The sequence below is a fragment of the Sprattus sprattus genome (assembly GCF_963457725.1).
Source record: "Sprattus sprattus genome assembly, chromosome: 19".
NCBI lineage: Eukaryota > Metazoa > Chordata > Actinopteri > Clupeiformes > Clupeidae > Sprattus > Sprattus sprattus.
In genome coordinates, this window is record NC_137917.1 from 17,575,242 (window position 1) to 17,587,519 (window position 12,278).

General features: G+C 45.6%; 1 protein-coding gene across 1 annotated transcript; it reads left to right on the top strand.

Moving 5' to 3' along the window:
* Window positions 1-1,059: 1,059 nt before the first annotated feature.
* Window positions 1,060-11,630, top strand: prpf3 (PRP3 pre-mRNA processing factor 3 homolog (yeast)). Its single transcript, XM_080858185.1, has 17 exons — window positions 1,060-1,197; window positions 1,948-2,108; window positions 2,330-2,460; window positions 3,168-3,326; window positions 3,670-3,756; window positions 4,112-4,392; window positions 5,583-5,704; window positions 6,016-6,203; window positions 6,545-6,711; window positions 6,854-6,933; window positions 7,218-7,361; window positions 7,643-7,742; window positions 8,362-8,475; window positions 9,306-9,424; window positions 9,955-10,029; window positions 10,267-10,325; window positions 10,666-11,630. The coding sequence occupies exons 2-17, from the start codon at window positions 1,964-1,966 to the stop codon at window positions 10,813-10,815; spliced, it is 2,121 nt and encodes a 706-aa protein (XP_080714311.1). The 5' UTR covers window positions 1,060-1,197; window positions 1,948-1,963; the 3' UTR covers window positions 10,816-11,630.
* Window positions 11,631-12,278: the final 648 nt, after the last annotated feature.

The window sequence follows — 12,278 nt, forward strand, 5'->3', positions numbered from 1 at the left end:
GTGTGTGTGTGTGTGTGTGTGTGTGTTTCAGGCGTATATTTCAGTATTTCTCTCTGTCATTCACTCACACACATAGTGTGTGTGTGTTAGCATTTGAAATAGTGAGTGAGAGAGAGAGGTGCAGAAATAGAGTGAGAGAGATATTGTGCACTTGTATGTGTGTGAGTGTTAACATTTGAAAGACTGAGTGAGAGTGAGAGGGGCAGAGATAGAGTGAGAGAGATATTGTGCACTTGTATTCTACTGTAAGAGAGTGTGGTTTCCTACAGTAGTGCAGCACTGGGAAACGTGGAGTGGGTGATGTTATGAAACTGTACTGCAGTGTGGATGGGAGGGTATGGGAGGTGGGGTTTGGGTGTGGACTGCGCGTAAAATTGGGCAGACTGGGTAGCTCTGCCCCCGGGCAGGCAGGCTGCTGCGGCGCGCACTACTACTACTCGAGTGACCCACATCACGAAAGAGGGGGCGGGGAGACAGTGGTTCGCAGGGATGAAACAAATAAGCACTGTTTTTTGTTCCCCTTTAATCCATCGTCCCAGTGCACCCAGTATAAGTCTGGGATTTGTATTGGCGCTTAATGTGGTAGAGAAAAACCACAGGAACAACACCGCATTAAGCATTCTAAATAGACTAGTCTATCAGATCGGGACGGCGTAATAAGCCATGCAACTCTACTTCCGACTAGCGGCCGAACTCTATAATACAAATAGCCTACTATAACGCACTGCCAAATCTCTGAAAGTAGCCGTTGTTCTGCGTGCATAATTTTGAAATAGGCTACCTCTGGTATCTTCCATTTACTGAGACAGTGGTAGAGGAAAAACACTCGACTGCGCAGAGTAAAGCCACGAGGTGCGCTTCTGATATATATATGTATTGTAAATATAGACCCAATAGGTTATAGAATATTATATAGCCTCAAATAATGTTGTACATTAACTTAAGTTGCCCATGCTCTAGGTGGCAGTACAATATAGGCAGGGCACATATAATCTTGCGTATCAGAGTCGATTTCCGTTTCCGCTTCATATTTCCAAACGTTCTTTTTACGCCGCGCGACTGGAAAGTTGCAGATTGCAGATTGCAGATTTGCCGTAATAAGCTAATTCAGATTCAAGAATACGGCAATCTACAGATATTTTCAGAGGATATAACAAGAACCCTTATTTGCCTTTAAGCGCTGAAGAGTTTTTGTTGGTAAGACCATCGTCACTCTAACGATAACTTGTTTAGCTAGTAGGCTACTTTATTTAACGCTTGTTTGCCAGATAGCCTGTTTGGGAAGGTAGCTAACATTAGCTGTACGAACCATAGACAACGAAAGCACACCGTTGCTATCGTTAGATGGGTTAGTTAGCTAGCTGTTGCTCGTATTAACACGAGACAAGGCAGTGAGCTGCCAAAGAGATACCATGCAATGTTTTGAGATTGAACTGATGTTAACAGTATATTTAGTTTAAACTTTTATGGTAACAATAGCTAACGTTAGCTGAAGGAGGTCTGGTTGTCCACTGGACAGACGAATTAACACCATTTAGGATGTTCTATTGTGATGATTTTGTTAACAAATGCTAAACAATGATTGCTGGTATAATGCATCAGGAAAGTATTTCATCCATCGCAATTAGTATGTAACGAGTTTTCTTAGAGGAGCCCGGGCGCACACCTTGGCAATAGTATTGTGTTTGCTTGTGTCATGAACACCTGTTTTATGTTCGTGGGCTGGCCAAATTTTAACACTCAACGAAGGGGTGCTTGTTTTGTCAAGAATACCTGTAGATCGTTCAAAGTGATTGCCCTTGTTTATACATTTAGCGATAGCTGTCTTGGTGCGTTCCCCAATCGCAGTAGTTGTACACTATCGTTACTTGTTATTGTCATTATAGACATACGTAAACATCTTCGTTTTCCTCATTTTTTCCACACTTTGACACTAATCTCTTCCAGGCTGGGTTGTGTGAGCATGTCATTGCCAAAGCGGGAGGTGGAGGAACTCCGGCCTTGGGTGGAGCGTACGGTGAAGAAGGTTCTGGGCTTCTCCGAGCCCACTGTGGTCACAGCGGCACTCCACTGCGTTGGCAAGGGCCTAGACAAACGGAAGACTACAGGTGGGTGTTAAGAGTGGGATTTCAGTTTGTGTCTGAGAGCTGCACGTAGATGTGTTGTATGTTTTGATAAGGTGGATGGAGAATCATTTACATGAGCTCAATTACCTCTGCTCATGTGCTGCATTATTTTTGCATTAAAGGTGCTATATAAATAAAGTTTTATTATTATGATGTGTATTTATGTTAGTAATGCCCCTTTGGTTGCCTCTGGCTTTCTGCAGACCAGCTGAGACCCTTCCTAGATGAGTCTGCAGGGAGCTTTGTCGAACGCCTCTTTGAAGCCCTAGAGGAGAGCAAAAACTCTCGGGGCAACAAGGGCGGGGGAGAACGGAACCGCAAGAGAGACCTCAAGGTGAGTTGGAGGTACCTGTGACATAGGTGTGACGGGACATATTTGAATGCCATATGGGAATTGATGCAGATGTCAGCTGATCTAATAATAAATGGCCATCTGAGCAAGCTTTTCAGCTGTTTAGTGAGTTTCAGATGCTTATCCTAATCTCAGCTCCTGTGTCCCCCATCCAACCTCTGCATGTTTCTAACTCTCTGTGCTTTGCATACCCAACTAAACAAATCAGTGGCACTGATTGACACCCCAATGTAGCTGATAAAAGCTGATTCAATCAGGTGAATGATTCAGAGTCTAGGGTGGCCAGGACATGGAGTGGGTGCACTGTGTGAGATGTTTAAGACCCTATAGTGGTTGTTGGAATGGACACTTGTTGGTTCACGCCCGCATCTCATACTTGCAAGTCATGTAATGGGAATGGAACGATTGAATGTCAAACGCCAGTGAGCCGCCAGTGCACTCATAAGAAAATGTACTTCCTCCTCAGTAATTGGCATGGAGCACAGCGCAACTGGGAATACAAATTTGCACTCTATTCTCTCCAACTCTGTGTTGGACTGAGGGCACTTGACCAGCTGGCTTGAGTGATGTAGGCAGATTGCTGTAGTGCACCTAAGGGCTCCCCCAGCTGCTGAGAGTGTGGTGCTTCTCTTGCCAGTACGTGTTTGGGGACAAGCCTTTAATGTGTCAATGTGCTGCATCTCCGCTAGGATGTGTTTGGGGATGAGATGGAGGCCATGAAGGAGGCCTCCGACGCTGGCGATCAGGCCTCCAAAAAGAAGCGAGTGCCCCGCTTCGAGGAGGTGGAGGAGCCAGAGGTGATCCCGGGGCCGCCCGCAGAGAGCCCGGGCATGCTCACCAAGATGCAGGTAACACACTGTTTACTCAACCCTTATGTCATAAGCCTCATTTCATATGCGGAGCACTGACTTACACTACTACTAGGAACATTTTGCCAACGTTTTGTAAATGTAGACAAACCCATATGACTGATTTAAAGATGGTTGTTAACCGTATATAAATGCCTGTGGATGGAAGTCTCTTGAACTCCTTATTGCGATTTCTTTGCACCAGCTGTCTTTAGCCGTGACACATTATTTAGTAGTGCTTCCTCTATGTACCAGGTCTGTGTGTGCGTGCCTGTGTGCATCAGCGCTATCCCAGTGTGTGTGTGTGTGTGTATGTGTTTGACCCTCTCTGTCTGTGTTTCAGATTAAGCAGATGATGGAGGCGGCCACCAGGCAGATTGAGGAGAGGAAGAAGCAGCTCAGCTTTGTGGCTCCAGGTCCTGTTTCCCAGGTAGTCTGTCTGCAAACACCACAAACACCGGTGCTATGAGGTTTACAGGATAGAACCCTGTCAAGACCCTCTGGTGGGGCCATGTTTCGAGGCTTATTCAGACGCAGTGTGTGAACATTCACAATGCCTTATTATTTCCTTGATCAGCAATGTTAAATGTAGATATTTCTCATTTGTGAAACTAATATAAGCCAAAGCAAATGCCAACTGGTTGTTTCTTATGAACTTTTCTGATGAGCTGTCATGTTTGTCAGTTCAAACAGTTGAATGTTTAGACAGCAGTATGGGTCTGAGCATCTCTTTTCTACTTCTCTCTCTCTCTCTCTCTCTCTCTCTCTCTCTCTCGTCTTTTCAGCCCCGGCTGCCCCTGCCCAACCCCCCGGAGCAGTATGAGCTGAGACTGCCCCTCCCGACCCCGTCTCAGAACTCCATGGGCATGGGCCATTCCATCCCCCCCTCCCAGGCAGCGAGCATCATGAACGACGCCATCGAGAAGGCACGCAAGGCAGCTGAGCTGCAGGCCCGCATCCAGTCCCAGCTGGTGTCCAAACCTGGCATCCTGGGCGCACTGGGAAACATCGGCCAACAGAACATGGTGGCTCTCGCCAACCTGCACGCCATGGGCATTGCCCCACCGTAAGTACACAATGCTGACACGCGCACACACACACACACACACACACACACACACTGTCATGCATGCATTGTTTCATACACACATACACTCATGCATGAATTGTTACACACACACACACACACACAGACTCTCATGCATGCCTGCTTCTTTTCTCAAGGACACACACACACACATATGCATGCATCGTTTCTCAAGCACACTCACACTCTCATGCATACATCGTTACACACACTCTCATGCATACATCGTTACACACACTCTCATGCATACATCGGTTCTCAAGCACACACACACATTCTAACACCGGTTACATGCCAGCGATGCGACGGAAGCGAAAATCTATATCCCATTAAATTCTGTTGGAGAGATTGAGGCAAATTGCAGTAGTGCAGGCTATTGTGTCGAGCAAATTGGGCGAAGCGAGCAGAAAAAGCTGGGGAAAGTTTAATCCTATGCAAATAAGGGTTGAATATCGCCAACTGCAGCCAATCAGATTTTTTGGTGTTGTCTCTGATGGTTTGAAAATTGCAGGACAATGGCGTGGTTCGTTCGTTTCATTTGCTAAGAAGAAAATATTTGATGGCCTTGTAAGGGGTTGTTGTTGTTCCCTGTATGTTAGATATTTAATTCTGTGCTTACTTTAACAGAATGACAGTTTTGATATAACGACAATCGAGTAGCTAGCCTACTAGCTGGCTAGCTTGCTATCTAGCTCGCTAGTCCAGTCTGTTATTCTAAATCCACACGCAACGTCACGCCCATTTAAAGTGAAGCAACCGTTTTGCGTCGCTGGCATCCGTACAGTAATGCGCGCACACACACACACACACACACACACACACACACACACACATACACATACACAAACACACACTCATGTATACATTGTTTCTCAAGCACACCCACATTCTCATGCATACATCGTTACTTTAGCACAGACACACATACACTCTCATTCATACATGCCTTCTCAAACACACACACTCGTGCATATATCATTCCTCAAGCACACGCTCGCACACACTCGCACACTCGCACTCACACTTACACACCCACACACACACACACACACACTCACTCTGACACATACATTTTCTCTGATTGTTGACTTGTTTGAAAATGCTTGCCACTACCATACTGACATGGAGCTGTTGTCTGGTGTGCGTGTTTGAACCTTTTTGACTGAAAGTAGTAAGGTGGAAGCCCGTGAAGTGTCCAAGCCCACTCCTCTGATCTTGGATGACCAGGGACGTACCGTAGACGCCAGTGGCAAAGAGGTGGAGCTCACCCACCGGATGCCCACACTCAAGGGTGAGAAACACACATTCAAGCACACTGACCTAAACCTTGCTGTTAGTGTACTTCAGTTTCATGAACAGTTGATTGATGCTCGCAACGGTTTACTTTTGGCAATACTAATTCAATTAAGTTACTTTTTTCCATCCTTGCGCTCTTGTTAATTTATGTATGTCTGTGAGGTGCACAAATGTTTGAGCTACTGGATGACCTAAATTTCCCTCGGGATTAATAAAGTATCTATCTATCTATCTATCTTTCTTAACTCGTTGTTCTCCATTTCGATGTTTGCGTTCTTCTTATGTTCTCTCCCTCTGCGCCTCCAGCCAACATCCGGGCGGTGAAGCGGGAGCAGTTCCGACAGCAGCTGAAGGAAAAACCAGGTGAAGACCTGGAGTCCACCTCGTACTTCGACGGACGAGTGACCATCACGCCTGCCCAGAGGCCCAAGAAGGGCTTCAAGTTCCACGAGCAGGGCCGCTTTGAGAAGATCGCCCAGCGCATCCGCACCAAAGTAAGTCAGACCAGCGGCCTCTCCAAGGGATGGAATATACAGTGCTGGGTGGCCTGTCCAGGGCAAGGTGTGGGATAACGGTACTATGTCCAAAAATTTGAAGACAGGTCATGCAAGTGCTGGTCCTCTCAAAGCGCATCAGACGTTTTTGGCTGGATTTACTTTTGGTTTTGCCATCACTGTAGATTGTTAAATGGATCATGTTCTTATTCTTGTCCTTACTGGATTGAAACTCAAATTATTAATGTATTTAACATTTTGGGTCATCATTATGTGATGAAATGGCACTGTGAAATCTACTGATTTCTATCGCTCTCGCTCTTGTCATGTCACTCTTTCAGGCCCAGTTAGAGAAGCTGCAAATGGAAATCGCTCAAGCTGCCAAGAAGACGGGTATCCAGGCATCCACCAAGTTGGCGCTGATTGCACCCAAGCGGGAGATGCGCGAGGGCGAGGTGCCCAACATCGAGTGGTGGGACTCGTATATCCTGCCCTCCAACATTGACCTGTAAGAGACCAGCCTCTCTCTCAGATCTACCACTGGCTTGGCAGAGAAACTAGTTCAAATGTTTAATCCCTCTAGCCTCTATAGTGGGTCTGTTTTTCTCTTTCTCACTCTCTCACACCCTCCGTCTCCATTTGTGTCCCAGAGGTTGCAAGGTCTTTAAGGAGATTGAGTTATTTGGCGTGACGAACCTGGTGGAGCATCCAGCACAGATGAGCCCCCCTGGTAAGCTTATCCAGCTCTCCTGTCATACAGCCAGCAACTTTGTTCTTCATCTTATCATTATTTTGTCATTCATATTTTGATATTGGTGGCAATTAACAAATTAATGTTTTGCTACCAATAAGAAAAATAAATGTATTATTTATGTATTTATTTCACGCCAATAAATTCTGGCTCCAGAATCAGGAAATTAATATTTTTCATACTTTTCATTCCTCTCTGGTTCTTCCTAGTTCTTGTTCTTCTCTCTTGACCTCTTCTCTCTCTCTCTCTCTCTGTCCAATCAGTGGACGGAGAAAAGCCTGTGACTCTGGGGGTGTACCTGACCAAGAGGGAGCAGAAGAAGCTGAGGAGGCAGACCAGGAGAGAAGGCCAGAAAGAGGTGCAGGAGAAGGTCCGACTGGGCCTCATGCCCCCTCCAGAGCCAAAAGGTAAAACACACTCTCACACACACACACACACACACACACACACACACACACTCACACACGTCACCTTGAACCCGCATCACACAACACCCATTTGATACACTGACATTTAAATTCCAAAGTATTATTTCCCTCTTGGTTTACACACACACACACACACACACACACACACACACACACTTACTTTTGCTTAAGAGTTTCCCCCTGACCTGATGTGGTGTCCCATCAGCAAAACCGTGCTGCAGAGGTAAATGGTACTTATGCTGCTATTGTGTGGTCCTCAGTGCGGATCTCCAACCTGATGCGCGTGTTGGGGACGGAGGCGGTGCAGGACCCCACCAAGGTGGAGGCGCACGTCAGAGCGCAGATGGCCAAGAGGCAGAAGTGAGTGCTCTCCCTCCTCCCTTTGCTAACCCCTACCCCCTGTTCCTTCCCCTCAGTCCTCCTGTCTATCCACCCTCCCGCCCTGCTTTGACCTCGCCCATCTCTCGTCTCTCTATTCACGACCCCTCCCTTCCTCCCTGCTTTGACCTCTCCCATCTCTTGTCTCTCTATCCACCCTCCCGCCCTGCTTTGACCTCTCCCATCTCTTGTCTCTCTATCCACCCTCCCGCCCTGCTTTGACCTCTCCCATCTCTTGTCTCTCTATCCACGCTCCCCTGCTTTGACCTCGCCCATCTCTTGTCTCACTATCCACCCTCCTGCCCTGCTTTGACCTCGCCCATCTCTTGTCTGTCTATCCACCCCCCCCCCCCCCCCTCCTGCTTTGAAATCTCCCATTTCTTGTCTCTATCCACACCCCCTCCCTCCCTGCTTTGAAATCTCCCATTTCTTGTCTCTCTATCCACGCCCCCTCCCTTCCTCCCAGTTTTGAAATCTCCCATTTCTTGTCTCTATCCACGCCCCCTCCCTCCCTGCTCTGAAATCTCCCATTTCTTGTATCTCTATCCACGCCCCCTCCCTTCCTCCCAGTTTTGACCTCTCCCATCTCTTGCGTTCGCAGGGCCCACGAGGATGCCAACGCAGCGCGTAAGCTCACAACAGAACAGAGGAAAGAGAAGAAAGTTAAGAAGCTCAAGGAGGACCTCACTCAAGGCGTTCACATCGCAGTGTACAGGTCAGCCACCTACACACACACACACACACACACACACACACACACACACACACACAGAGTGCATTCACACTTGGTGTAAGTTATCAAAAGCTTGGTCATCTTGACCACTGGAAAGGTTATCAGTGGGATCAGCTCGTGCTCAGCCAGTGTTTAGAAATGTAGAAATGTATTGAAAAAGCAACATGGCTAGTGTGATTCAAGAAGGTTTCAACAATCCTGGTTTCCTCAGTAGCCATCCACGGTAGCATTACGAGATCCAACAAACCTGTAACTCATTCAAATTAATTTAAATGCAACCCACATTGAGCATGGGTGCAGACAAGTGGTCTTGTGTTTTAGAAAGTATCAAACTCTCTACTGTTCTCTAAACTCTGTACACTCGGCAGCAACATTATCTCCAGCCATAAAAGTTGCCATGTCATAGATGCAACATATAAGATGAGAATTTCTAAATAGCAGGGAGGCTCTGGTTTAACATTGTGAAGTTTGGAATATTCAGGATTGTTGTGAATAATAGGTTATTATTTGCTGCACTGTATGTTCGTCATTAACAATTCATAGAAATAGAAAACGTTACCGCCCATAATGTGAGTGAAATGCTGCCGTGTGAAGGTGTTGCCATCGTTTATCGCTCCCGTAAAGCACAGTAGCTTACATGTCTGAGTATTCCAGGTCTGCACGAAAAACACGCACTCACGTCAGCAAATGATCAACAATTAAATTCGTTAGCAACACATTTGGTTATTGCTTTCAGCCGACCGCGTTGGTTATTCGTTGCACCCCTTTTCTAAGTTTTCTAAGATGTCTGTCTCCTCATTGGTGTGTTGCAGGATCAGAAACCTGACCAGCCCTGCCAAGAAGTTTAAAGTGGAGGCCAACGCCAACCAGCTGTACCTCACTGGGACCGTGGTCCTGCACAGGGATATCAACATAGTGGTGGTGGAAGGAGGTGAGGCCCAGAGGAGATGGTTGGAAGGGATGGAGAGATATGGGGGATGGAGGCAAGAGGTGTACCTGTGGCCCAATCACATTTCTTATTTTTTAAAACCCTACCCCTTGTTTACGACTCCCAGTTGCCAATCAAAACAAATGGTGTAGTTTTTGAAATATCCACCTACGACCCAGTGTAGTCCTGCCCATAGAAATGTCTGCCTCGTACTGATAGCAGATGAGTGGGGGGATTGAGGGGAAGAGACTGAGGTGAAGGGGGAGAGATGAATGTCAACGGGTGAAGGAGAGATGAGTGTCAACGGCTGGAGGAGAAACTCTATTGCTTACTGTGTCTTGAATATAAATATATAATAAAATCAATGTTCGGATGTGATCACATACCACATCGTGCACATTTTGAAATGTGAACATAACTCTAATAAACTGAATTTAAACTGTATAAATAATGTCATGATTATAAGTGCTGAGAAGTAGTTAGACAGAAGTTACTACTGTCTAAAAACTCCATACCTCTGTCCCCTCCCCCAGGTCCAAAGTCCCAGAAGAAGTTTAAGAGGCTGATGCTGCATAGGATCAAATGGGACGAAGGCAACAAGAGAGAAGGTGAGCCCAGACTTGCATGGTTTGATCTGATGCTTCATCTTGCACAGGCCTGCTTCTGTGTGAGGGTTAAAGCCATCTTGGATGTAATATTTTGATGTGTTACTAGATAAAGAGTGTGCGCTCGAATTGTCCTTAGTGGAAAACATGAATTGCTTGTTACTTGCATGCCATCCCTGATGGCTTGGCATGGCCTTCCTAAGTGATGGTTGAAATTAATGCTCTTATTCTGTTCTGAAGTACCGGGAATGGATGACGACGGAGCGAAGAGGATAAATAAATGCGACTTGGTCTGGGAGGTGGGTCTTCCATAATAATCTACCTTAATAACCATACTGGGAATATCCTATGATATATTATGGATGTGTCCTCCACTAGGGGAAACGATAATGTTGTTGCATGTAGGCCAAAAGAGGAAAAGCCATTTAAACACACTGAAATTTATCAGAAGTAAACAAATCTTCCATGTATTTTGTGTTTTTTTGTTGGAATCCCTATACTTTTGCAAAAAAAAAAATATTTATTCAGTAAAGACCGCCAAGTAGCATTTCTATTTTGTCCCACATTGTAAGAGAACTCAAATGCTGTACAGAAGGGAAGAAGATATGTGTTTTCATCACTCTGTTTCCTTGTCTCCAGGGAACCGCAAAAGAGCGTAGTTTTGGAGAGATGAAGTTCAAGCAGTGCCCCACGGAGAACATGTGCCGGGAACACTTCAAGAAGCACGGAACCGAACACTACTGGGATCAGGCCCTGAGCCAGAGTGTGCTGGAGGGCACCGACGACTGAGGGAACAGAACCGCACGGAACCCGCTGGAACGTTTGGCCATGGGAGCCGGGGGCTGCAGACAGGCACTGCGTCTCAGAAACTGACCCGCAGATAAAGAGAGCAAGGGGCGTGTGTGTGTGTGTGTGTGTGTGTGAGACTGTAAGCTTACCAATTCCTGTGCTAATGTCTATTGGACAGTATTGGAAATACTGCGTCAGTGATGCTGTACAAAAATGTTCATCAAAATGGTGTGTGACTGTGTGTGTGTGTGTGTGTGTGTGTGTGTATAATCAGTAATCCTTTTCCGTGTGTGTGTGTGTGTGTGTGGTGAGATGGAGAAAGAAACTGGCTGTCTTGTGTGCAGTGCTAAATGTACTTGCTGCTTGCCTCTCTGTTGAAGTCTTTTCCCCTGCTCTTGAACTGGCACACCAACTCCACTCTTCTGTTCTTCTGACATGTTGAATTTCCACATGTGTACCACACATACTCAATCACAAAGCCTGTTTTGTACCAAGATTGCAGTGGCAAAGACCATCAAGTCCATCAGTGAGTGTGGATTGTGAGAAACATGGTGTTACTGCGCTCTACTTGATAAAATGGTTTGGAAAACAACCTCTTATGTCAAACTGAAGAACTAAAATTGGCACAAATTGGGAACTCAATATGTTATCTTTTTGTTAGTAGAATTGCCCCCATTTTCTTGTAGTTTTTTTTTTTTTTTTCATTTTAATTTGTTGTAAGAAATGCCAACCCTGACCACTGATGGTCCTTGTACACATGTAAATACACCTTAGTCAACCGCTGTGCAGAGGGTCATTAAAAAGAAAAAAAGAAACTTGTCAGATGTGTGCTTTTAAATAGTGTTTGGAGTTTTCTGTGGTGCTGAACTGTGAGGAGTACCATTGGAGTGGGTGCTCAAGTGCTCTGTTCTACATCTTTAAATGCTGTCTAGTAGGTTTGCTGACATTTGTCTCTGAGTCTAAAGAATAGCAGCAGGATTATGACAGGAAATGGAAACTCATAATCACTGTAACATTAATTAAATTAATATTATAATTTACTTTACAACCTGTTTTATTTACAATGAGTTCCCGTTTTACTCTCATTCAGCACCTCTGTTTTGTAATAATGTCATTTTCAGTATTGCTAAATCAGAGTATGGGTGGATGAATCTGTAGAGTTTCTTACATTTCGTAATGTCCATTATTGGAAACCCGTTATTGTATTGAGTGATGTATTTGTTGTATAGCTTTAAACTGTTTCATCTGGTGCCGTGCACTTCAGGGAAGGCATCACAATGGAATACATCTGCAAACACTCACCTGTCCTTTGTGGCTGTGCATGTTGAGCTACTTTAACATGATCTATGGGAGTGATGATACAGCAGACACTCACTAGCCTAACTACAAGTGAGTTTAAAGTTCTGCACTGTCTGCAGGAATCCAGCGCTCCCTTGGCGACAGTCTGTAATGTCAGGAGATTA

Bases quoted from the DNA above. Each gene is read 5' to 3' on its own strand.
- prpf3 (XM_080858185.1), top strand. From the start codon at position 1,964: ATGTCATTGCCAAAGCGGGAGGTGGAGGAACTCCGGCCTTGGGTGGAG. The intron at 2,109-2,329 runs GTGGGTGTTAAG...GGCTTTCTGCAG, and splicing joins AGACAAACGGAAGACTACAG to ACCAGCTGAGACCCTTCCTA. The intron at 9,425-9,954 runs GTGAGGCCCAGA...CCCCTCCCCCAG, and splicing joins CATAGTGGTGGTGGAAGGAG to GTCCAAAGTCCCAGAAGAAG.